The 26,704-nt window shown below is 38.3% G+C and overlaps 1 protein-coding gene across 1 annotated transcript in view; it reads right to left on the minus strand.

Annotated features, from left to right (window-relative positions):
- Positions 1–1,191: 1,191 nt before the first annotated feature.
- Positions 1,192–26,704, minus strand: part of Ticrr (TOPBP1 interacting checkpoint and replication regulator) — a 41,296-nt gene continuing 15,783 nt past the window's right edge. The window contains exons 8-22 of the mRNA XM_048790273.1: positions 23,916–24,067; positions 22,622–22,722; positions 21,973–22,066; positions 21,816–21,895; positions 21,411–21,650; positions 20,807–20,903; positions 17,455–17,512; positions 15,137–15,301; positions 10,071–10,161; positions 8,617–8,678; positions 7,725–7,859; positions 6,986–7,143; positions 2,993–5,168; positions 2,725–2,850; positions 1,192–1,969 (exon numbers count right to left, since the gene is read on the minus strand). Coding sequence (XP_048646230.1) covers positions 1,857–1,969; positions 2,725–2,850; positions 2,993–5,168; positions 6,986–7,143; positions 7,725–7,859; positions 8,617–8,678; positions 10,071–10,161; positions 15,137–15,301; positions 17,455–17,512; positions 20,807–20,903; positions 21,411–21,650; positions 21,816–21,895; positions 21,973–22,066; positions 22,622–22,722; positions 23,916–24,067 — 3,848 coding nt within the window. The 3' untranslated portion in view covers positions 1,192–1,856. The remainder of the gene's footprint in view (positions 1,970–2,724; positions 2,851–2,992; positions 5,169–6,985; positions 7,144–7,724; positions 7,860–8,616; positions 8,679–10,070; positions 10,162–15,136; positions 15,302–17,454; positions 17,513–20,806; positions 20,904–21,410; positions 21,651–21,815; positions 21,896–21,972; positions 22,067–22,621; positions 22,723–23,915; positions 24,068–26,704) is intronic.

A 26,704-nucleotide genomic window follows, 5' to 3' on the forward strand; every position in this document is an offset into this window, starting at 1 on the left:
AAGGTAACACAATCAAGCTTCAATTTGTGGCATAGGCTTTGCCGGCAGATCTATAGTATCAGGAGCAAAAAAGTGGAGCAGAAAGATTTGAAACACTTGCAGTGTGGCCAGAGAGTGCTGTTTCAAGTTACAATCAAGGTTACACCTGCAGCAAGCAGAACCAGCTTACAGGTGGCCACGTGGGCTCCAGCAAGGCTGTAGGCATGGGGCCCAATGCTGGACATGGAGCTGAAGGAATTCAGTTTGCCTGCTGGGTTTTGGTCTTGCATTGGTCCGATTCCTCATGATTGCTCTATTTCTCCCCTTTGGAATGGGAGTTCACCTAATGCCATTGTATCTTGGAAGTGCATAACTTGCTCTTATTCTTTTGATTTTTACAGGTGCTCACAGCTGAGTTTGCTTTGAGTTTCAGAGGATTTGGGCTTGGACAATGCCAGAATTCTTTGACTATGGCTACTGTTAAGAGATGGACTGAATGTACTTTGCATTGTGATATGGACATGAGCCTTTAGAGTCCAGGTCCTTGTTATGGTTTGAGTTTCAAATGTCTTCCTAAAGCTCAGGTCTCAGAGTCTTGGTCCCCAGCTGAGGGTGTTGTTAGGTGGTGGAACCTTTAGGAGGTGGGACCTAATATAAGGAAGTAAGGTCCCTAGGGACACGCCCTAGAAGGGGCTATTGGGGCCCTGCCCTTCCTCTTTTTGATTCCTGATTGCCAAGAGGTAAGCAGCCTGGCTCCCCACCACAATGTTCTGCCTTGCCATAGGCCCCCAAACAATGAAGCCAAACAACCATGGACTGAAATAGTGAGCCAAAATAAACCTTTTCCTTCTTTTGTTTTTGACCTATTTGTCACAGGAATGGAAAGCAAGCACATCTCTGAAGGGAGAAATAGGAGTTTTCACTTGGAATTTGATTTATAAGACAATAGGAGGAATCAGACCTAAGGCCACTCCAGGCTTGAGTACTTTAAAGGGAGTTGGGAGTCAGCTCAACAGCAAGTTGCTCCAGCTGCTCCACAGGCCCCTCCAGTTGGAAACCACATGCCGGGTGATGTTCTCCCCAGGAGCGGGCCAGACTGGGATGGGAGTTGGTTGGCTCTCAAGACAGACCTCGAAATGGGGTTGCTCTGGAAATGACTAGAGCTGGACCCTGGTCACAATTAACCTGCGATAATAACATTAAAGTGCTGAATGCCAAGTAGCCAGAGATGATTTTATTGTTAAACAGAGAAGACAAAACATTCTCTTGCATATGCATCCTTTAATTTCACGCACTGGGCTTCACAGTTTACAAGGCACTGTTTGTGCCATCCCAGTCTTATAGCAACTTCTGAAGCACCCCATGAGGTACTTTCCTTTCTGTTCTCATAAGCAAGGCAGTGGCCTTCTGACTTGCCAAGGTTATAGTCAGGGTGTTGCTGTAATGGGATCCCATCTTATAGTTCCCTGTTTCAGGTTGCCTGAGTTACAGCTCCAGCTGCACAGCCATCCACCTGACCTCTCAAACAACGGGCAGGACTAGGAAGAGACAGATTCCATGAGGGGAATTTGATTACCACAAGGTATTCCAGAGGGAATCTGAAAACTGGCTAGGGAGATTTGGGACCAGGTCGCCAATTTCTCTTAAGCCCATGGGGACCTGGATGACTTCAATTTCACCTGTTGAACTTTTTTGGTCCCATCAATCCCTGGTCATTCCTGTTCTGGGCACACTGCTAGAATACCTTGATGTTGAGTTTGGAATTGCTATGCCCAGAGAAACCACTCTCAGAGCAATTCTGTCCAGGACATGCAGAGGATCTGGTCAGGCTTAGCAGCATTTGTAGTTGTAAATCCTTCAACTGGGGCCCGTCCTAACTAGCTAATGAGCTTCTTCCGTGTGTAAGTTCTGCTGAAGGGACGCCTCCTGGAGAAGGCTTGACTGAATGGAGATTCTTCTGAAGTAGAGGGAAACACATCCACATCCTCATCTAGAAAAAGGTAGAGAAGAGACTGTGGACTGAACAAAAGAAAATGGGCTTGAACAGCAAAGGGTCACACACACAAATAAATTTAAGAAAATCAGTACTGTGTTACCCTCACTTGTGATAATGCTCTTCACCTTTCATGCTTGGGCATCAGGTTGACAACAATAAGCCACTGTGGAAATGCAAAGTACTTGAACTTGTGTTTCCTCAATTTTCTGTATTGTACATTCTTTTAGGTTTTGGATCTGTGGGGGTTATACTACTTTGCATGACTTACAGAGACCTCCACATCCTGTGTTCCTCCTCCCATGTTACAGAAGAAAACATTTCTAGCCAGTGCAATGAACAGCAAATCCTGTGCTTTTATAGAGGGCCTGAGAAAGGGCACAAGGAAGGGGAATAACCTACTGGCAGGAATGGCTGTCTCTGAACATAACATTTCTGTGGCCCAAGTGCTTTCCTGTTCAGATTCTAAGATTACAGACAAGCAGTGTCATGGTGTCCCAATGCTGTCACCATCTTCAAAACTGGTAGGATCTTGAGAAGGTTTTTGTTCAGATGCACCCAAGCTTTACTGAAGCTTCTCTGGGAAGGGTACACAACATCTGAGGCACAAAGCCATCTATCCCTTACTTGGCATCCCCAAGATTCCTCCAAAATTGATTTGCTTGGCAACCCTGAGTGAATTCTCCAAGTCACCCACAGGGGAGCACCGTGGCCCTGATAAAAGTTACCAGGACCTTTAACAAGGAGATTACCTCTGGTGTCCTTGCTCTGAGAGGAAGGCATCTTCCCCTGAAACAGCAGCGGAGACTGGGTCAGAGCCTGTAGACCACTGGCCGAGAGGCAGCTTCGCACAGCACAGCCAGGAGGTGGGGTGGAGCCTGAGGAGATGCCACATGTTAAGTGCAGCCCCACAGGGTCCCAAACAGAGACGCTTGGCCCTTCCCAAGTTCTAAATGCCTCCTCCCAAATACTCTGCCCAACAGAAACCACATGGCAGATGGGTTTCAAAAATAAACTCACCAGAAACAAACACTTCGTTGTCCCCTGTGGAGGGACACAGTGGCATGCTCCAACTTGGAGACCCCTCTTCGTGCTTACTGGCTTCTGAATCTTCACTCAGGGCACTGCACACTCTTTTGGGCCCACACTCAGCTTCTTCCTTGGCAGACAGGAGTCTTTTCCTGGAGCCCAGCCCAAACTGTCCCCATGAGAAGACCTCCTCAACCTTAGGAATACTGTCCCTGGGAGGTGACTGGTCTGGCAGCTGACACACTCCCTCGAGCTCAAAATCCTCCAACATGGGAGCCTTGTGATGGCCAAGCTCAAGACCTTGCTCCCTTCCCTCAGGCTCAAGCAGTGACAAGCCCCCAGGAAGGTCTGCGCTGGCCTCACCCCGCCCAGCAAAGGTTCCAGTGCTGTAGTCTACGGCCCTCTTCCTCCGAGGCCAGTCTTTAATTGTGTCAGGTGTGGTCTTCCCACTGTGCTTGGGGGATGGTGTCCAAGGAACCCCAACATCTGTTTGAAATGGAGAGGGCGTACTGGAGGGGCAGCGGGTGGGGGTATAGGACTGGCAGATATAGGTTTGTCCCTTGCTTTTGCCAGGTGTGCTGTGTGAGGGGCGGAGGCAGGGGGGTGACATGTAGGTGGGTTCAGGTTTGTTGGAGGACCTGCTGCCTCTGGAAACACTGAGATCAGGGAAGGAGCCCTCCTCCCCCAAGGGGCTCTCTTCCTTTCCTATGGCATCAATTTCAAACACAGAGCTGGGATCTACCTTTTTGATCCTAAGTTTGGGAAGGCCAGAGGCTTGCATCTCCAGCTCCACCTCATAGGTCTGAGGGCTGGCAGGGTCCTTGGAATGCCACACAGAAGATTCCAGGCTCTCCAGTTGTGCTGTGGCCTGGCACCATCTTCTGTCTGAGGTGCAGCACAGGGAGGAGGACAGTACCACAGGAGAGCTGGGCTCAGACGAAGGGAAAGGCAGAAGCACCCCAGGATCAGACACAGAGGGCTTCTCACTGGTAACCTCTGTCCTGAGCCCCTCACCATCTTCCTCTGGTGAGACACCACTTTTCACATGGTGGTTCTCCTGGCCACGGTGTTTGGCATTATCAAGCAGAGTGAGGTATTCTGTGTCACTTACAACAAGCAAAGGAGAAGATCCATGCCAGTCAGTTCCAAAACCAGGACCCAGGTAACTCTGTCCTTCAGGAGAAGACTGAGGAGAGAGGCTCCCTTCCTTCTGGCACTTTCTAGATCCTGTGATGGCAGCTGGGCTGTGGGTTGTGTTGACCACAGGAACCACAGAGGGGCCAGGCTGGCATTTTGGGGAGCCTTGTTCAGGATTAGAGGTCTTTCTACACCGTCTCTCAAGTTTAGAAGGCCGTGGAGGTGGGATGGTGCCAGATGTAGCTCTCTGTGGGATTTTGTGGGGAGTTGAGGGAATAGGACAGGAGAGAGAAGTGGCTGTGCTGGGTGACATCTGGGGCTCTTTCCAATCCAGTTCTCCAAGGGGAGGGGATGCTGCCAAAGATTTTCTAAGTGGACTCCTAGAAACATCATCTGTGGGAGAGGGAAACTGTTTCTTTGGGGAAATGGGTAGGGAAGAAGTATCCCCTGGTCTCTTTGGGGTTTTGACAGCTATGTCCTTTAGTGTCTGTGCTAGCTCGCCTGCTTGAGAAACTCTGAGGAGATAGGGCTGTTGGTGTTTTTGATTCTGGGGTGTGCCCGTGAGGGGTGCTGCCCTTGAGGGTGTTCTGAGGGAGTATCTGACAGGAGTCAGATACCCATTCCTGAGCTGGGCACTTGAGGGAGCTGGGGATGCTGGACAGCAGGGGCTTTCTGGACTGGAGTTCACTGAATGTGACCATATACAATTTGGCAAAAATCCAGGTGGCTGAGCACCTGGCCTGCTGGGAGTTTTTGGTATGTCTGTTTCAACAGGAGAGGCCCCTTCTCCTGCCAAGGAGGATCCTTTCTGAGGAGTGACTTTTGATTTCAATCGTGTCCCATAGCCATGGGAGGAAGGGTCTTTTAAGGACTCCTGCTTTGCAGGTGTTGTTTCTGCAGGGGAGTGTGCAGAGCATAAATCCTTAAGCATTCTTTTTGGAGTATCCTCTGGAGTCCGTGGTGTATGAGGGAGCCTTCTCGGTGTAGTATTAGAAACATTTGGAGATTTCCGGTAACTCTTCTTGGGAGTCTGAAAAGAAAAATGCTTATTTTAGCGCCTGATTATTATTGTAACTTGTATTCTCTAAATAGTGTCTTTGTAATCTTTCAGACAATGAGAAAAGCAAACTAGAGACTTAAAGTCGACCAAATAGTAATCTATTTCCTTCTCTAAAACCTGATTCTGATTTTACTTTTCCACTATTTCCAGGACCAAGCACTATATCCAATCTTTGTTCCCTTAGAACATGCAATTTTAATATCAGCATACTACGCTAAACCATGCTTTGCTTCTAATTTCACCACTCAGAACTATCATTAGACTCCCCTTCTCTTCAAACAAAACAATAATTTCCTTTGCCTCCTGTATCCTCCAGGAGCCACCTCATCTGCCCTTAGCTCCACTCAACTGTGTGTGCTGAATACCTACTATGTGCAGACACTGTGGTGGGGAGGGCTTTGGAGTATACAGACACATGAGGTATTGCAACAATGATCAGGGCTCAGAAAGGACATTCCCAACCAAAAAAGTAATTAAAAACTCTAACAAATTAAAAAAAAAAAAAAAAAAGTTAAAAACTCCTTCTTGCAAAAAAAGTAGTTAAAAACTCTAACAGATGAGGAGGTCAAGCACTTTTTTCCCTCTACATCCTTACTAGATCATCTCAAGTGAATCCTGGTCTAGAGGACATTTCGTGTTCAGTGCTGTGTGGACAGGTGATAATAGTGTAGCTAACACAACTGTCAGGGACATGCAAAGATAACAAAGGAAGCTCGGGGACAGGAAGGACTTGTGAATTGGATGTTCAAGAATGGGTATCAAGGGGCTGGGTTGTAGCTCAGTGCTAGAATGCTTGCCTTACATGTGTGAGGCCCTGAATTTGATCCTCAGCACCATATATAAATAAAAATAAACATCTTATGTCCACCTATAACTAAAAAAATAGTAAAAAGAATGGGTATCAATAGGAGCAAGCAAAGGCTGGAAAAAATAAAGGCAAAGACACAAATAGAAAGAACAACAGCTATGTGTGAACAGAATATAGCCTGATACTGCTGAGCAGGAGTGTCAAGCAGGGAGGGCCCAAAGTCTTAGGCCAGCTTGGTGGGCAGTGACCAGACCACAGACCTGTCTCGGGGAGGGGAACTGATCTAGGTCATGTAGATCTGTGGTTTTCAAAACTTTCCCCAGAGTTTTGTCCTTTCCTAGACTCTAAGCAGTTTACCTGGGTTTTTCAAACAAAGACTATTTTAATACAAGGGTTCCATTTTAATGGAACTATTTTAATACAAGGGTTCCATTTTAGAAAAACTTAGCTTTATCGGATAAGGAGTCTACAAAGTATAAAGCAAAGCAAACATTTTGAGCAAAGTCAAATGAATGTTTTCCTTGGAAAGATCACTCTGACCTCTGTGTGGAAGACGGATTTGAAAGGGAAAAGGCTGTTGAAATGTTCCAGGTAGAACTGAACTAGAACAGGAATTGCAGGGATACAGAAGAAGGAAGGGGTAAATAAAATGGGCAGAATTCATCTGGTTGGTTATGCCCTGGGAAAGGAAGAAGTCAGGGGTCACTTCCAGGTTTCTGTACAGAGTGGACAATCAAACAGAAATGGATGAATGACTGCTATACATTTCAGAAAAACACATATGTGGTAAATAATACAAAGAGTAGATGAAACCCATCTCTACCTCTCTACAACCATGCCCTCAGCAAACCTGCTGCTTTAAGTTCCATTCCATGTGCTCAGTGATGACTCATATGGCACAACCCAACCACACCACATCTCTTAACTATTTACAGGCCACCTGCTTTTTTCCTTCCTGGACTCTATGTTCTATGTATACCTGGTAAGCTGTGGGTACCTCAGAACCCAAACTACTTCTTGGAGACTTTTTATTTCGGGCCGAACCCTTCTCCGAGGGACTGATCATTTCAGACACTGCCCCAAAGAAAAGCCTCTTTGGAGACCGAATACTTTGGGCTGGAGAATTTTCTCTTTGGCCTGAAAATCAAAAACAATAACTTTTACTTTTTTTTTTTCAATACCTGCCCTCCCAATACTATTGAAACAGCCAGTCCACACAAGAAAAGACAATGTTTCAGAGCAACTGGTGCGGAAAATCCCACCTAATTATGTCTAGAACGCAATGATCATTGCCTTCCTGAAGTTTAATAGATTAGTCCCAAGTCCTATGTTAGAAAACGCAGGCAACTGAAATAACTTAATTTGTAATTATAAATATATTTTAATTTTTTAGTATAAATACAAAAAATACTTCTATTATGTTAATTGTGGACAAAAGAATGAAAATAGACACCACCCATCTCTACCTATGATACTTGTGTGCAGCATCTGGCCATATGGCATAAATTATGGCTGACCAAGTTGTGGGAATCCAAGAGATGAATGGTTAGAGTCAAAGGACTGTTGTTCATCTAGTCATCACTCTGAACCTTGACTATATCTACCTCTTCTATTTCTCCAAAATCAAGAAAGAAAATGTCAGATTGTATGCTTCTTTTCCCAAAAACACTTCCCACCAAGTCAGCATGGATTTGTGAAGCTAGGTGGGCCCGTGTTACCTGACTTGTCTTGATGGAAGGAGTGGACTCTTTGCACACTTCGAGACTTTGGCTGAGATATAGAGTAGAAGGAACCAGAATTTGTTCTGCTAAATGACAACTGCTTGATTCGAGGACTTCGTCTCAAACTTATTTCTGCAGAACCAGAAACAGAATTAGTATCTAGGGAGAACTACAAGTTTAGAATTTTCCCATACTGTCAGAAATGGGCAAAATTTATGTAATACCACAAACAGGATGGAAATTCAACAGTGGCTATAAGCGATTTTGAAGTCTCTCTTAAATAGCTAAAGGGGTTTGATATATGGTCCCAATAAGGTATTAAAAAAAAAAAAAAACACTGGCCCACTTTCAGAAGTCTTATAAACTGCCACCTGATATAGGGTGAAAAAAAAGGTATGTATAATGTGCCATTTGTTAAAAAACAAAAAACACAAACAGGCTTCATATGTGCATGCTACTTATATTTGTATCGAAATTATACTGGTAAGAGTATATGCTATGTATAAACAAAGTATATCTGAGTTGTGGGACTATCAAGTAATTTTTCAAAATTTTGTCTTCTTTATACATTCAATTTTTCTACAACATAAATTACTTGAGCAATTAAAAAAAGAAGTTTGTGAAAATCCCTCCTTTCATATATATTTTCTAAATGAGCCATAGCATTGTGTGTGACACGGTAGTTTAGCTCCCCCAGTTACACTTCTATTACATAAAAATATTTCTTCTTCAGAATTCAATTAATTCCATGTAAAAGAACATTCACTTATAAATAGTGAGCTACATTGTGTACCTGTGGCCATCAATTTCTGTAAATTGAGGATATGCTGAGTACAGAAATGTTTATGTAGAAGCTGGCAGAATGTAGAAGTATAGTGGTAGTACTCACCATCTTCTTCTTTTATAGGAGACTCTTCTACAACATCAATATTAGGACCAGGATCAGAAGACCTTAAGGAATAATCAGCATAAGGATTCAATATTATTATAATTAATGCACATTAAAACTAGAGACAGGTTTTCATTTAACAAGATAACAAAGAACAGTGTTTGACAATATTAGTGTTTGTAAGCAGTCTCATACATGATTATTATTATTTTTTGGTATTGGGGATTAAACCTAGGGTCTTGAGCATTTAAGCACAAACTCTACCATTGAGCCATATCCTCATTCCAACATATCAATATTATTGTGAGATGGTTGGCATGCTTTTAAAAAAAAGCAATTTTATAACATCAAAATTATTCTAAAATATATTAATACTTTTTTTTTTTTTAACTAGGGATTTACCTGGGGCCCTTAATCACTGAGCCATATTCTAGCCCTTTTTATTTTGAGACAGGATCTCACTAAATTGCTTAGGGCCCCAAATCTCCAAGTTGCAGGGATTCCAGGTATGTACAACCACATCTAGCAGCTCAAGTTTCCATTTAAGAGCTTTAATTTCTGCCATTTTGTCAAGGACTTCTTACCCACCAATTTTACTGTAAACTTTCACCAGTATGTAACACCTGTCAACAAATAATGACAAGATGGAGTTTGAGCAAGATGAAAAAGATGTGCTTCTTATTCCCTTTAAAGTATGGCTAAAAACCTTGGACATTATATATAAAAGAGGAGACGACTCTGAAAGGTAGAGAGACGGCAACTTAGCTGAGGACTTTAGGACCTGAGAAAAGATGGTGCAGTGAGCTCCCCTTTTTTCAGCTGCACACATCCTAGCTGGGTTCGGGAGAAGCTGAAAATGTAGATATGCCGATAGATAGACAGATAGACAGACAGGTGGATAGAAACAAACAAACAAACAAAAAACAAACAAACACCCAATGCCACACAGAGAGACAGCTTTCTCAAGCCAAAGAACCAGGAAAGAGGCAGCCTAGCAAGACAGAATACTTCAGATAACTACCCTTCTCAACTGATCATTGCAGAAAAAACTGCAGCCTCACCCATACCTCTGTCAGCAGAGGCTGAGCTGGGATCCTAGACTTCTTGCATTGCCTGGCAGGAATGGGGACATACATTTTGCATATCAACAGGTGAACTGATTTAAAAACTGCAGACTATTCATTTGATGGATACTACCCAGCAATGAAAAGGGATGAACTGCTGATATAAGCAACAACAAATCTCAATGATACCAAGTAAAAGAGGCCAGACAAGAGTATACTCTGTATGGCTCTCCTGCCCACACAATATTATAGAGTCCTTTGTAGTTAATAAGCAACAAGGTTAAGATTGAAGTCTGGATTGAAGGTCAAGAGAAGGCAAACAGTGGCCCCCAAGATCACGGTGAAGATAGTTTGAGTGTATGCAGAAGCCTGGACAAGGATGTCACTCACCTGCCCTTGATTTGTCTATGAAGTAGTCTCTTGGAGACTTGCTTATGTACTGGAGTCTCAGCCACACTCTTAGTCAGCAGTTTGTGATAACCTAAAATGTAAAAAAAGGAACTGAATTTATATATGGTCTATTAGCTAGCTAGAGTAGATCTTTTTAAGTTTTGTCTTTATAAAACTCAATGGGATAGAAAGTTTATCAACATTATTAGAGATTAAATAATGACAGGCCAATGTAAAATACTTCAAAATTATTTATCACATAAGCAATCCTAAAAAATGAAAAGTGCTCACTTCTTAAGACTAACATACCTATCCACCTCATTAGTGGTTCTTATGAAGAAATAATATGTAAAAATAAGGACATGCCATGCAAGTATTAATTATTAAGATAAATCTAGTTGGCATAAGATATCTCAGAATAGGTAGCCAAGCTACACAAGGGGAGATCTGGTTTAGAGTAAGTTAAAAATGACAAAATTACTCAGTGGTGGAGTGCCTTCAAAGTCCTAGGTTTGATTCCTGGCACACACACAAAAGGGTGACATCAGCCGAAATGATGGAGAAGGACCTCTGAAAAAAACCCTCCTCTTAAGGAGAAAGAACTCTGGAAAAATTAGTTATTTTTAGAACTCTGGAGATTAGCTAAAGGTTTGCAGGAAAAATGGCCAACTCTCAGGAAGTACAGTGAGGACTGTGGTACTTTAACCTGCCCTAGTCCCAATTCCCATTCCCTAGCCCTGTGGTCACCTTGAAAACCAACAGCCCTATAGTTTCTGGATGGGGCAGAATGGGATTAGAGCTCCTCCAAAGCACTGCTCCCAGACACCTGTCATCATTTGACCCTACAGTTCCCTGGAAAATCCTACTCTCAAGACTGGTCTCTACTTACCAGACTTAGGACTCACCTGGTATAAACTACCTTTTCCCAGGAAGCAAGTGGTTTATTGAAAGTGTTAAATATCACAGCTGCCTGAGGTGGTGATAATATGTGGGGAAGAATTCTACACCCAACAAAACCACAGTTCAAAACCAAAGGAGAGGGCTGGGGTTGTGGCTCAGTGGTATAAAGCTTGCTGAGCATGCATGAGGCATTGGGTTTGATCTTGGCACCACATAAAAATAAACAAAAATAAAGGTATTGTGTCCATATACAACTAAAATATATATGTAGGAAAAAACCAAAGGAGAAACCGACATATTCCCAGATTAAAACAAAACCAAAAGCTGTGGTTGTAGCTCAGTGGCAGAGTGCCTGCCTAGCATGTGTGAGGCATTGGGTTCAATTCTCAGTACCACATATTAATAAACAAACAAACAAACAAATAAAATAAAGGTTCATTGACAACTAAAACAATATTTTGGATGTGATGGTGCATGCCTGTGATACCAGTGACTTGGGAGGCTGAGGCAGAAGGATCACAAGTTTAAGGCTAGCATGGGCAACTTAGCAAGATCCTGTCTCAAAATGAAAACATAAAAAAGAGATGGGAGTGGACTGGGGTTGTGGCTCAGTGGTAGAGCACTTGCCTAGCATGTGCGAGGCCCTGGGTTTGATCCTCAGCACCACATAAAAATAAACAAACAAAATAAAGGTATTGTGTCCAACTACAAGTAAAAGATAAATGTTTAAAAAAAAAAAAAAAAAAGAGCTGTTTTACAAAAACTGGAGTGGTAAGGTACTTCTGGGTTTGATCCCAGTCCAAGAAGAAACAACAACAGGGCTGGGGTTGTGGCTCAAGTGGTAGCACGCTCTCCTAGCATGCTTTAGGCACTGGGTTCGATTCTCGACACCACATAAAAATAAAAATCTTGTGTCCACCTAAGACTGAAAAATAAAAAAAATTAAAAAAAGAAACAACAACAAAACCCAAACAGAATTTATCACCAGATGGCCTGTCCCGCACATAGTACTAAAAGGGAATCCTTCAGGCTGACAGGAAAGGGCAAAAGAGTAATTAAAATGCAGAAGCATTAAAGTAAACTGGATCTGATAAAAAAAAAAAAAAAAACTTATAAAAGACAGTATTAAAATTTTTTTTGTTTACAACTTTTTCTCACCCTGTGATTTAAAAAATGAAACCAATATAAATCTATATTGACATGGGCTGGGGCTGGGGCTCAGTGGTGAGTGCTCGCCTGGCATGCATGAGGCACTGGGTTCGATCCTTAGCACCATATGAAAGTAAAATAATTGATATTGTGCCCACCTATAACTAAAAAATAAATACTAAAAAAAAATCTGTATTGACAGACATAAAATATAGAGATATCATTTGTATGACAGCACAAAGGACAAGAAATAGAATTACATAGGAGCAGTTTTTGTAAAACTAAAATCAAGCTGGTATCAATTAGAACTTGGCTGTTTAAATTATTAATTGTAATCCCAAGGGCAGGAACTCATGCACAAAGATGGAGAGGAAAGCTCTAGGGATTGGTGACACTATCAAAACAACTGATAAGCTACAAAGAATCAAATACTTGGGAACTTTGAAACCTACCTGAACATTTATTAGAACCAGGAGGTGCTTGGTGAGGAGAGGCTGCTGATATTTAGAAGGAATGAAGCCCATGAACCAGGGACTGCCCCCTTTCCTCAGCCCCACTGCAGCTGTGGGACAGCAATCCCCATTCTAGGAGCAGCTGGCTGGTGTTAGGGCAGACAGCAGTCCTCCTAAAGTCCGGAATTGTATCCTTTGGTCAGTCTAGGGATACTGTGGGACTGATGCACACAGCATGGTTTCTGCCCTCTCAGGCTGCAGTGGCTTTCTCTAAAGTACCTACTGTAAGATTTAAAAGGACAGAAATGCCTTCTCTTCACCCCATTTTGGAAGCCAGAAATTTAAGGAAATCTTTATCAGGTCACTGGCTGGCCACAGAAGAAAACAGAAACTTCAGTAACCACACACAACAAGGAGTACACACTTCACAAAAAATAGTTTGGAAAAGCTACAAAAGGAAAGCAGCAGCCCACAAAAAGCAAAAATCAGCCATCCCTGAGGGGGCTTGGAGAATCAGATTTCTATAATTAGCATATCATAGTATCCTTCCTTCCTACTTCTTGACAAAAAATTACAAAGTATACAAAGAAATAGGAAAGTATGGCCCTCTCATAGGAAAAAGAATTTGACAGAAATCAAAATTACCTAATCTGAGCAGAAAGAAAAAAGAATGAGGAAAATGAACAAAGCTTGAGGAACCTGTGGGATACCACCAAGCATACCACCATCAACATGAGAAGCCTAGAAGAGACAGAGGCAGGAAACTATTTTGAAAAATACTTAAAAATTTCCTAAATCTGATGAAAAACATGAACCTACACATCCAACAAGTTCAATGAACCCCAAACAAGAGAAATCAAAGAAATTTATACTGAGATATTATTGTCAGAGCAGGGCCTGCCTGTAATCCCAGCAGCTTACAAGGCTGAGGCAGGAGAACTGCAAATTTAAAGACAGCCTCAGAAACTTACTGAGTCCTAACTTAGTGAGACCTTGTCTCAAAATAAAAAAATAAAAAGGGCTGGGGATGTGGCTCAGTGGTTAAGCGCCCCTGGGTTAATCTGCAGTACCAAAAAAAAAGATAGTATTATGGTACTTTTGGCTTATAACTCCTCTTTTTTTTCCTATGATTTAAAAGGAAAAAATACAAAACGATAATTATCAATCTGTATTAACGGCCATACAATGCACAAAATGTACTTTATGACCATGACAATAAAGGGGAGGGACAAAAACATACATGAACAAGGTATATACTATTGAAACTAATTTGATTTTATCCAAACTAGGCTGTCTTAAGTTAAAGGTGTTAATTATGATTGCCAAGATAACCACTAAGGAAATAACTATAAAACACACAGAAAAATAATGGAGGAAACAAAACTATAAAAAAGTCAGGTTATACAAAAACAAACAAACAAAAAAATGGAGGAATTGGGGAAGAAAAAGGAATAAAGAATACAGAAAATGAAAAAATGGCAGCAGTTGTTCCTTATCAGTAATTACTTTACATGTAAATGGATTAAACACCACGATTAGAAAGCAGAAATTGGCAGAAGAGATTAAAAAAAACCAACTCTATGCTACCTACTGGAGACCCAATAAAGATACAAAGGTTGAACATTAAAGGATAGCAAAAGATACCACATTCAAAGGAGCTGCTTGGTTATATTATTGTTAGACAAAATAGAATTTAGGCCAAAAATGTTGCAAAAGACAAAGATTTTACATATTAATAAGATGATCAATTCATCAAGAAGATACAACAATTATAAACAGATACATCTAACAACAGAATCCCAAAACATATGAAGCAAAAACTGACAGAATTGAAGGGAGAGATAATTCAACAATAATTATTACATTATACTTTCAAATAATGGTTTGAACAATTCTCTTCAAAGAGAAGCTCAACAAGGAAAAAGGAAACTTGAATAACACCATAAACCAATTAGACCTGACATAAATCTATAGAACACTTTACTCATCCAGAGCAGAACATACATTCTTCTCAAGCACACATGGAACACTCTCCAGGACAGATCAAATATTAGGCCATGAAATAAGTATCAATACACTGCCCCCCCCGCAGTGCTGGGGACCAGACCCCAGGCCTTGCATATGCTAGGCAAGTAGCTCTACCACTGAGTCCTATTCCCAGTCTAAGTGTCAATAAATTTATAAAGACTGAAATCATACAAAGTATGTTCTCCAACACAAATGGAATGAAACTAGAAATCAATAGAAGGGAATGTGGGTGACTCCCTAATACATGGGAATTAACTTTTCAAAATAACCAGTGAGTCAAAGAAATCACAAGGGATTAGAAAGTGTTTTGAGATGACAGTGAAAAAACATCAAACCAAAACTTACAGGATAAAGCTAAAGCAATATTTAGACAGGAAACTGTAGCTATAAATGTGTGTACTTAAAAAAGAAAGCACTAAAATCAAACCAAGTAGAGAGAAGGAAATAAGTAAAATTAAGATTAGAAAAAGAGAAAAATTGAACTTCCTTAAAGAGACCAACAAAATTGACAAACAAAATTCCTCTTTACTTGCTTACCCTGAAATGTGGTACTTTTGTTGGTCTTTTTGAAGTTGTCGAGTTTACGGTCCAGACCTTCCACAATTGACACAGAATGGCTTCGAGGCAATCCCCGTTTTAGTGATCTCTTTGAAGGAGAAAACATTGTCTCGTTGAAGAGATTTCTTCGAACTTTGGTCACTTCTGAAAGCGTGGTGCGGGTGGGAAGAAAGAAAGTCAAATATTCTCATCAATAAGACAGAAGAGCTTTTATCCAGAGAAACTGTTTAAGGAAACCACTGTACTGATTGCTATTTTCACATTTACTAAAAAGATTTCTTTAGAAAATCCAAGTGTGATTTAAAACATTTACTCTTACAGATTCAAAAATTTTTATGTATGATTTTGCATGAGGTAAGGATAATATCATTTTTTTTTTTTGCAGGGGGATAACTAGGTGTTTCAGCATCATTTGGATCCAAGATTATTCATTCCCTAATGAATTGTCTTGGCATCCTGGACAAATAATCAACTGATCATAATAATTGCTAAGGTGTTTTTTAGAGAAAGGGTCTTGCTAGGCTGGCAGTGAACTTGTGATCCTCCTGCTTCAGCTTCCTGAACAGCTGAGATTATAGGCATGTACCAACATTCCCAGTGATGTTTTAATTCTTTTTAAAATGTTAAACAGATTTCAGCAGTAAAACATCTAGTCCTGAGCATTTCTTTATGGGAAGTGTTTTCATAACTAATTCAATCTTTTTTAACTTGTAGATCTATTTAGTTTTTCTTTTTCTCCCAAATCTCTTTTTCAGTAGTTTGTGTCCTTCCAGGAATCTGTCCATTTAATTTAGCTTACCTAATTTTTTGGTATACAGTTGTTCATAATTTCCTACCACAACTTTGGTTTAAATTAACTTTTCAGGATTACAAAGAAGGCCCACATCATTTATTAAATTAGAAGCTTTACACATTATAAAACAGAAATAATCCTTATAGAAAAGGATGGTTAATTTAGGTTATGGTTAATATGGTCTTGTGTTATTTCTCACTTTGGACCTTTTTGTTGTCTTGTACAGAAACTCTTTTTATTCCATAGATTTCTTCTTCTGATGACTTTACTAGTCTGCTGGGTTATTTTTATTTTTAGTTCATTTTTGGGGTGAGTGGGTGGGGTGAGGGGGAGATAGGGTCTCACTATTTTGCATGGGCTAGTTTTTAACTTGTGGGTTCAAGTGCTCGTCCTGCTTCAGCCTTCCAAGTAGCTAGGACTATCAGTGTATGTCACTGTGCCCAGCTTGCTGGGTTATTTTAAATTCAGTTCTTGATTTCAGAGCATGGGTGAGTCTGAGTCTAGAAGAGTTAAAGTTAAGAAAACAGCTAACAAGTTGATAAACACTTGACAAAACTAGCAAGATGGCACCTAATCTTAAGCAAAATAACCTGGTAGAGGTAAATCTAAAATTCACTAAGGGTGAATTCAAAGAACAGCTCACTGAAATAAAACCAAATAATCCAGGATCCACCAACTGGGAGCAGTCTATGTTAATCCATAAATGACATAAACATTAATGTTAATGACACCAACAACACATTTCATGTTTCAAAATTTTTCTATATTAGGCTGTCTATGAAACTGATTTGTGACCTGAAAGCCAAATTGGATTTGTTATTTTCTACTTTCTCCTGTGTTTTAAAATATTTAATAGCTAGAGAATTTTTCAAAAAATAGCACAATAAACATAAATTTGCCAACTGTCAACTTTTGCTTTTTCCCTTCATCTCTCTTTCTCTAATGTATATAATTTTTCTACCCAAACCCAGGAGAATAAGTTGTGGATTTCACAACTCTTCCCTTCCCTATGTCGGCATATGTCTCTTAACAAGGACATTCTCCTACATAACCATGATGCCATTATTACATTCATCAGTATTATCTAGCATACTACCTTTCTTCAAATTTTTATAGTTGTCTCAATAATATACTTTATAGTTATTTTTTCTTTTCTAAATTTAAGATCAAGCAGAGATCATGGAGTGCATTTAGCTTTCATGCTTAAACTCTTTTCATCTAAAACACTTCTTCTCTTTGCTCTTTTGTTGTTGTTTTGGTATGGTTTTTTAGGCCTTCATGATAAGAACATTTTAAAAGATTTCAGGACAGTTATTTTATAGAATCCAGTATTATGGGATCATGTGAATATCTTATTTGCCTGAATAAGATATAGGGATGTATTTTGTTAACCAAGGATTTAAAGCCATAATTTACAGCTGAATGCAACTGTTTAAATACCTGCAATCAAAATAAAATTGTCATTCCAGTGAATAGATGCATACCCTGGAAGAACAAAGCATACCTTGTACTGTGTCCTTCCCTGGGAGTCCAGGTTGCTGGGGGGCAGGGTGAAAGTTCTCCTGGAAAATGAGAAAATCCTATAAGGAAATTTACATAAGTATTCATTTAAACAGAAAGAATAAAAGTTCCACATAAAGCCCTTCAATCCTTGCAGTATAGGAACTCATAGGAGAAACAGTAAAACACACTAAGGTAGATGTTCCAAAGATGTTCTCTACCACATTGTGATAATACAAAGTAAGAAACTGTATACGCTCATAAAGAATGAACCACTAAATGACTTATATACCCATCCAATGCAGATATTAAGAGAATAAGAAAGGAAGACTTATAATGCAGAAAGTGAACTGTGATGGGGGAAGATTTTTTTAAAAGCAGAATAATAAGTATAGTAGATGAAACCATATTTAATATTTATGTGTATATGGGAATATTACAGATAAGTATAGCCTTTGATGATTGTTTGTGGTATATACAGAAAAGGGTTGGGACTATATATAACAAACAATTGGTGATTGTATCTGAACAACTGATGGTGAAGGAATACATTATTAACTTTATATGATTTCAAGTTTTTTTTTTTTAACCAATGATCATGTATACATTTTATATCTTAAAAAAAAAAAAAAAAAAAAAAACAAATTAAAAAAAACCCAGGGATCCTGTAATCCCAGAGGCTCAGGAGGCTGACATAAGAGGATTGCAAGTTCAAAGCTAGCCTCAGCAACTTAGCGAGACCTTGTCTCAAAATAAAAAATAAAAAGGGCCAGGGATGTGGCTCAGTGGTTAAGTGCCCCTGGGTTCAATCCCTGGTAGCAAACAAACATCAAACACCCACGGAAAAACCACACAAATTAAAGCATAGCTATGTGCTTAGGAATGTCTCTGTATCAAACTTTTATTTACTTACTATTCTAGTAAAGGATTTAGGAGTCTAAGCCTCAGATGTATCTAAACAAGGGAATGGTTTCTCATGATTTGTTTTGTCAGTTATGCTATTATAATCGTTGAAGATTGAGCAGAAACTTAACAAATGATATCAGTGATACAATGAAGGTTTTGTTGCAAAAGACATGAAAAGTGGTAATTCTTAGTCATTTACATTAGTTGATAATAACTCTTTTAAAGAGTTAAATTATAATTGTAAAAATATGTTCAACGTTCAGTTTCCTAATCCAGGGACCAGCAAACTACTGTATACAGACCAAATCTGGGCCATCTCTTATTTCGAAAATAAAGCTTATTGAAACATGGCTGAACCTGTTTGTTTACATACTGTCTGTGGCCACTTTCCTACAACAATAGAACTGAGGCAATGTGCCAGAGACTGCATGACCTGCAAAGTTTTAAATATCTACCATCTTTATAGAAAAAGTTTGTCAACCCTTGTTAATCTATATATTTGATATAACTGAAAGGAAAACTGACAGTTATGTCCATGAGGCACTGGGTAGAATCAAGCTTTTTAAAAAATCATTGTGCTCTTCTGGAACATATATTAATTAATATATATATATACTTATACATTAATTATACATTAATTAATACATATTAATTAATATATAAGTTCACTGCTTCTAAGTTCACTACATTGCTACTTCAGAAAATTCAGATTTACTATATAAAAATTAAACATCTGGTCCTTTCAGTTGAAGTGCTGTGATTAACTACAGCACTAACTTTGACATGAAAAAATTTATTAACCAAAATCAAATCCTGATCTCAGTAAATCTGGTCTTAAAGAAATAAACACTCTTGGCCATTATGAAAATAAAGTTCAAAAAATGTTAGGAAGTGCAAACATCATTGTAAATTCTAGTGAGAAAGAAGGTCTAACAATCTTTAGCTATCCAGTTTTGGATTTCACACTCATCAATCAGGATTGCAAGATATGTAAGATTCACATCTTATTCTCAGGAGAGGTATGGTAGGAAAGTGAACACTACCAACTCCTTAAAAGAACTCCTGCTCGGGCTGGGATTGTGGCTCAGCGGTAGAGCTCTCGCCTAGCTCGTGCAAGGCCCTGAATTCAATCCTCAGCACCACATAGAAAATAAACAAACAAAAATAAAAGTATTGTGTACAACTAAAAAATAAATATTAAAAAAAAGAAGAGGAACTCCTGCTTCCAATGCCACCTATCTAGATACAGAATAAACCACTGTCTTAATGATTAAGGTTTCTGAAGCTATTGCTCATAGAATTTTAACTCTTCTCAGTTTGTGCAGTTCAAAAGTTTCACTGTACTTTTAGTCTCCTTTCTTCCTTAGTAAGCAGATTCCAGCTAGGTTTCTTTTTATTGCAAACAATAGAAACTTCAAGTACTTATGCCTACTGCCACAGAAAAACCAATTGCATTCTGACTTCATGTCAGTCATTATCTTTTTATTTTTACTTTCAAACTTGTCACTAAAGTAAAATAAACTTGTTAGTGAAGTCAATTTGTTATTGAATTAAAATATATATCCTGAAAAAGTGTATATATATATATATATATATATATATATGTGTGTGTGTGTGTGTGTGTATGTATATATATATATGTATATACATATATATTAAAAAAGTACTTTTCTGGGAGACAAAGTCCTATTATTATTATATACTATTTTATATAAACTTTTCACTTATTTTGATATTATTTGAGTTTTGTTATCTATATTAAAGACTTTGAATTAATTTATCCATTTTTTTTTTTTTAATGGTGCCAAGGATTGAACCAAGGGGCACTTAAACCACTGAGCTGTATCCCCAGCCCTTTTTGTGAGACAGGGTCTCACAAAATTGCTTAGGTCCTCACTAATTTGCTGAGGCTGGCTTTGAACTTGTGATCCTCCTACCTCAGTCTCCAGAGAAGCTGGGATTATAGGCGTGTGGATTAATTAATAATTAATATTAATTAATTAATTAATTAATATAACCTGGATTAATTAATTCTTAACTTTTACTTGCTATTTTTCTCCAAATTACCTCTATCATACTCTTGGGTAAAATGGTTAATATCATAATGAATTTTTATTTCTTTTCCCCTTGGATTATAGTCTCATGTACATTCATAAGAATATTTAACATCAGTTGAGCATCTGTAATTCCACAGAAATCTGAAGAGCTCTAAAATCCAAAATTGTTTGAGCATCAATATGTTCTGTGCAAATACTTTAAAATCTGAAAACTCTAAAACCTGAAATACTTCTGGTTTCAAGCATTTTGGATAAGAGATACTATTTTTGTATCCCCCACAGTCAATTTCCTAAAAGCAGAGACACTGTCTTTCATCTTTATTTATTGCGTAAACTCAAGACGGCAGGAACAACTCAATTAATGCCGTTTCATATTTATTGGAGATTACTTACTTTTTTTGTAGTTCTCTTGGACACTCTGGGAACTTCAATTTGTCGAAGATTCTGTGAAACCTCTGCAATACTTTTATGTCTTATTAGTGCATTTTTCCTTTTAAAAATTGAAAGAAAGTCAAGATACAGTAGATAAAAGTACATATGGTTAAATTGGAATGGAATCAGAGTCTAAAATAAAACTTTACATGAATACAAGCCAGATATCTTGGGGTTGGACTAGAGTTTATTAAAAAAAAAAAGTCAAACCTAGAATTTCCAAAAATAACCACTATATGTTCAACTAGTTAATAATAATAAAAAGCATCCAAGGAAACTTAAAAAGTGAAACTCTAAGCTTATTTCATAAAACGTTCCTAGTTCATAGAGACCTGATGTGAACAGTAAAAAAAAGGGCTTTAGGAACTACAAAATAAACACTATTTATTCCCCTAGGGGATAAAAAATAGGCTCAGTTGACTGGTAGGAGCTCAGATAGTTGGCTTTTGTGATTCAGATATAAGAGTGACTATAATTCAATATATTATAGGGACAAAAACTAGACTATGGTTTAAATATACCCTTTGACCTGTAACAGTGTAAGTAGTTTCTTTGGAGTTCCTACCTTCTCTTCTTGGCTGATCTGGTACGGAGCTCCTCCAGTTGGTCAGATTCAGTGCCACCAGACACTGACTGGTGAGTACTGGATGAGAGAGGCATGGAAAGAAGTGGTGATTTGCTCTCTTGTGTCATGGAGTCATCACTGAAAAAATCTGTAGGAAGGACACTAGCCAACTTCTGAGGAATCAGAAACCCGAGGCTGTTGTAAAGATTTCCAAGTATCTTTGGGATGGAGTCGACATACCTGTGGAGGAGACTGGTTAAATACAGAACAGAAACTACCATCTCATTCCCTCTATTCACTCCTTTATCCGACATGAGAAATAGTCCTTATAGTCGCATAACAGATAATACTCTGTGTAGTTCTTGGTAAAACAATTTAAGTTAAGTTGGTAGCCATCAAACTTACAATCTCAAAATCTCCTCCAGAAACTTGGCTAGGTAAGCTGGATCTTCAGTCACACACACCATGCGCAGCAAATTTGTCACCTGATGAAGAATTTAGAAAATGACCATACGCCCTCTGTGGGGCAGCTGAAAATACTAGGACATAACTATACACTTGCCTCCTCCACTACTTGGTCCATTTCATCTGCACTTTCCAGTATCAAAGGGCACTGCAGACACATCTCCAGATGAAGAAATACCTGAAGCTGACACCTTGGGAGAAAAAACACTCAGTCATATCTACTTTTCATGCCACTTAACTGAAAAACTCCCTTCTTTAAGTACAGATCTATTTATGTAAGAAATGACTAGTAAGAAGCTGGGTATGGAGCATACGCCTGTAATCCCGGCAACTTCAGAGGCTGAGGCAGGAGGATTGCTAGTTCAAGGCCAGCCTCAGCAACTTAGTGAGAGCCTGTCTAGAAAATAAAAAGGGCTGGGGATGTTACTCAGTGGTAGAACACCCCTGGGTTCAATACCTAGTACCAATAAATAAATAAATAGCCTCTGCTTTCTGCAAATACTGATTTGCTAATTAGGTAAATAGGTGATTCACACTACACATCAAAATATCACAAAGAATCAGCTACAAAAGTACCTTCAATTCCAGCACCACATATACACACAAAAATAGCACTTTCAAGCAACTGGCAGTTTTAAAGTGATTGAAGCAAATCTTGAGAATTCTGTTTTGGAGCAATGGCAAAATAAATAAATAAATAGATAGATAGATAGATAGATAGATAGATAGATAAGATAGTTACTTACTCTCTGACTTTGTTCTCTTTATCCAGTTTTTTCCCTGCATTTTGTCGGAGACTTTTACTTGTTTTTAAGAGGTTACTTTTTACATGATTCAGACAGTTCACCTAAAAATACAAAATCATTATATAGAAGAATACTAAGTTTCTGTGGTATATATACATAATGGAATATTACTTAGCTTTAAAGAAGAATGAAATATGGCAACCGGAGAATATTGTGCTAAGCAAAATAAACCAATCCCGAAGAACCGAAGGCTGAATGTTTTCTCTCACATGCGGACACTAATTCACAATTGGGGAAAGGGAAAATAGAGTTATTTTGGACTAGACAGAGGGGAGTCCAGGGAGGGGAGGGGGCTTGGGTTGGGGGTAGGAATGATAGTAGAATTAATCAGACATTATTACCCTATGTGCTTATTTGATTACATGACCTGTGTAACTCTATATCATATACAACCAGATGAATGAGAAGTTATACTCCATTTATGTATGATGTATCAAAATGCATTCTGTTGTCATGTGCAACTAATTAGAACAAATAAAAATATATTTTAAAAAAGAATACTAAGTTTCTTATCATTATTTCTAATTTCTTATAAAATGCCCAAATGAGGGAAATATATTCCCATTACAAATTTTCTTCCTTTCATTTGCATGAAAAGTAGTGAATGAACATCTTCTTTTACTTGGTCAAAAAGTATTTGCAAGCAATTGAGCATGGATACATCAAGCCCACAGACTTGAAAGTAGTGATGGAGAAGCCTAAGTGTCATAAATAACTCCTGTTCACTTTAGAGAAGGAGTCCTGCTTTTGCCACAAAGCACAAATAAAAATAATAATATGCCCTAAAATGGTGATTTTTAACACTTCTAGTCATAAGCATTAAGGAAGATTTTTAAACTATAGATGGCCAAGTCCCAATTCTAGAGATCTGGAGTTAATCTATTAGTCTGGAGGGAGCCAGGCATTAGCGCAAGCACACACACACACAAAACCCAAACAAATAAAAAAAACCCAAACCCAAAATGTTCTTGGTGCAGCAGAGGTTAAAACCACTGACTTAATTCATATAGTCAAGATGCAGCTCAAATGAGTAAAGAGCTTTTTCATTAGGAGGAAATGGACATGACCCATTTCTTTAATTTCCACCTTATCAGTTCTTCATGTCCATCTTCCAAACTCTAGAACTGTACTCACTTCTCTTTTTTGAATCATGTACAGTAAAATGGAAATCTCCAAAGATACGTGAATCAAACCCATCAACAATTAACCAAAGGCATTATCCAAAATTTCTTACTTCTAATTCCTTAGTTCCTTTGGATTTTAGAAACATTTTAATGGTTGAGATCATGTTCCGAGCACATGAATATAACATGCTTTCTTCTGTGGCCACAGTCTTTTGGTAATTCTCACGTATGTAAGATAGCAGCTCTTCCTCGGTTTTAAAATCTGTGAAAAAAAGTAAAATTGACCATCACATTTGGCTCATGTCATTGTATAATTTAAGCTAGTGGTTGTCAACTCAGAGGGATTTTTGTCTTCCCACAGGACTTCAGACTATGTCTGGATTGTCTCCACTGGGGGAGGTAGTGGGTTACTAGTGTCTGGTATATAGAGGCCAGAGATGTTATTGAATCTCCTACTGTGCACAGGACAGGCCTCACAACAAAGGACTATCCAGCTCAAAGTATAAATAGTATTAAGATTGAGAAAATAGAGATTAAAAAATAAAAATAAATAAATAAACTTTGAGCAATAATTATTGCATGATATCACCTTTGAGTTACTAATGCCTTATTCTTTCTCTTTAAATTTAAATCCCTTTTTTTTCGGGGGGGAGGGTCCTGGGGATTTAACTCAGGGATACTTTACCACTGAGCTATACTTCCATTCCTTTTTATTTTTTATTTTGAGACAGGGTTTCATTAAGTTAAGATGGGCTTCTAACTTTCAGATCCTCCTGTCTTAGCTTCCCAAGTCGCTAGGATTACAGCCTTGGACCCTTGAACCCAGCTAAATCATTCTTATCTTGGTATTGTCTAGAATTTTATTTGACTTTTCTTTCTTTTTATATATACATACAGAAAGTAATTAATCTTCTCAAATCAAACACACATATTAAAAAATGTAAGGCTAGGAAAAAAACAAAACTCTTTGTTCATAAATGACATGATTATCTATGTAGGAAATCTGAAACAATCAAGAAAATTCCTTGAATTAACAAGGGATTACAACAAAGCTGCACAATGTAAGGATAATATGTAAAAGTTCATCACTTTCCTGTATATCAATAATGTATAAGACATACAATTAAAAATGCATGTTTAATTAACAATCACATTTATATTAGCACCCTCAAAAAATGAAGTACTCAGGAAGTAAGCTGAACAAAATACAGATAAGATCTATTTGAGGAAAGCTACAAAGCTCTCTGAAAAAAATCAAAGAACTAAATAAATGGAGTAGTATTCCATGTTCATTAATATAGAAAGACTCCATATTGTCAAGATGTAAACTCTTGCTGGGCATTATGGAATACACCTATAATCCTAGCATCTTGGGACATTGAGGCAGGAGAATCACAAAAATTGAGACCAGCCCCAGTAACTTAGTGAGATCCTTTCTCAAAATAAAAATTAAAACTGGCTGGGGATGTAGCTCATGACAAAATATACCTGGGTTCAATCCCTAGTATTAAAAAAAAAAAAAAAAATCAATTTGTCCCAACCTGACCTATATATTTAATGCAAACTCAATCAAGATCCCAGTAAGTTGTTCTGTGAATATTGACAAACTGATTTTAACTTATACAGAGAAGCAGAAACAAAATTACCAAAGAATGGCAAATAGTCAAACATTGGTAAACTTGATTATAATGGATATGTGTAAAACCAGGTACTTAACAATTAGATAATACACATTATTTTCAAGTACACATGGAATATTAACAAGTACACATGGAATATTAACAAAACCTGACCACATATTAGACCAGAGTTTTAGCAAATATTAATCAATAACTTACAGACAACATTGTAACACTGTATAAGCACAATCTAAAAATATTAAGAATAAAATAAGATACTCCCTTACTTTAGGAGTGTTAGAAGAATCAGTAAAAGTCAAAAACAGCATTCTCATGTATAATGCAGCTAAATTTATACTTTTAGAAAAATTTATAAGCTTATATCATTATTTTTATTAAAAAAAAGTTCAAAAACCATTAATTAGCTAAATATTCAATACAAGAAGTAATACAAGACAATAAGCCCCCAAAATAAGAGAGCAGGTAATAATAAACATAAGAATAGAAATGAATTAAATAGAAAACAAGCCAGGTGGTGGTGGGTGCCTGTAGTCCCAGTTACTCAGGGAGGCTGAGACAGGAGGATCTTTTAAACCAAGGAGTTTGCAGACAACCTGAGCAACACAGTAAGACACTGGCTCAAAACCAACAAACAAAGATACCCCTACAACAGGTGCTGGGGTTATAGCTCAGTGGCAGAGAATTTGCCTCGCACACGTGAGGCACTGGATTCAATCCTCAACACCACATAAACATAAATAAAGGTATTGTGTCCATATTTTTAAAAAAATCTTAAAAAAAAAATACCCACAACAATAAAACACAATGAAACAATAGCATCCAACAGAGACAAAAGATATATTTTATATATAAAAAGAAAGAAAAGCCAAATAAAATTCTAGAGAAATCAATACCAAGATAAGAATAATTTAGCTGGGTCCAAGGGTCCCAGGCTATAATCCCAGTGACTTGGAAAACTAAGATAGGAGGATCTGAAAGTTACAAGCCTATCTTAACAACTTAATGAGACCCTGTCTCAAAAAATCAAAAGGGATGGGAGGGAGTATAGCTTAGTGATAAAGTATCCCTGAGTTCAATCCCCAGGACCAAAAACAAAAGTGATTTAAATCTAAAGAGAGAGAAAGAATAAGGGATTAGTAACTCAAAGGTGATGTCATGCAATAATCATTGCTCAAAGTTTATAAGCTATAGTCATAATCAACACCTCTAGGACTGGCATCATTGCTGTGAGTTAAGAATGTACCCTGGGAATAGGAAAC

The sequence above is a fragment of the Marmota marmota genome, unplaced genomic scaffold (assembly GCF_001458135.2).
Source record: "Marmota marmota marmota unplaced genomic scaffold, marMar, whole genome shotgun sequence".
Classification (NCBI taxonomy): Eukaryota; Metazoa; Chordata; class Mammalia; order Rodentia; family Sciuridae; genus Marmota; species Marmota marmota.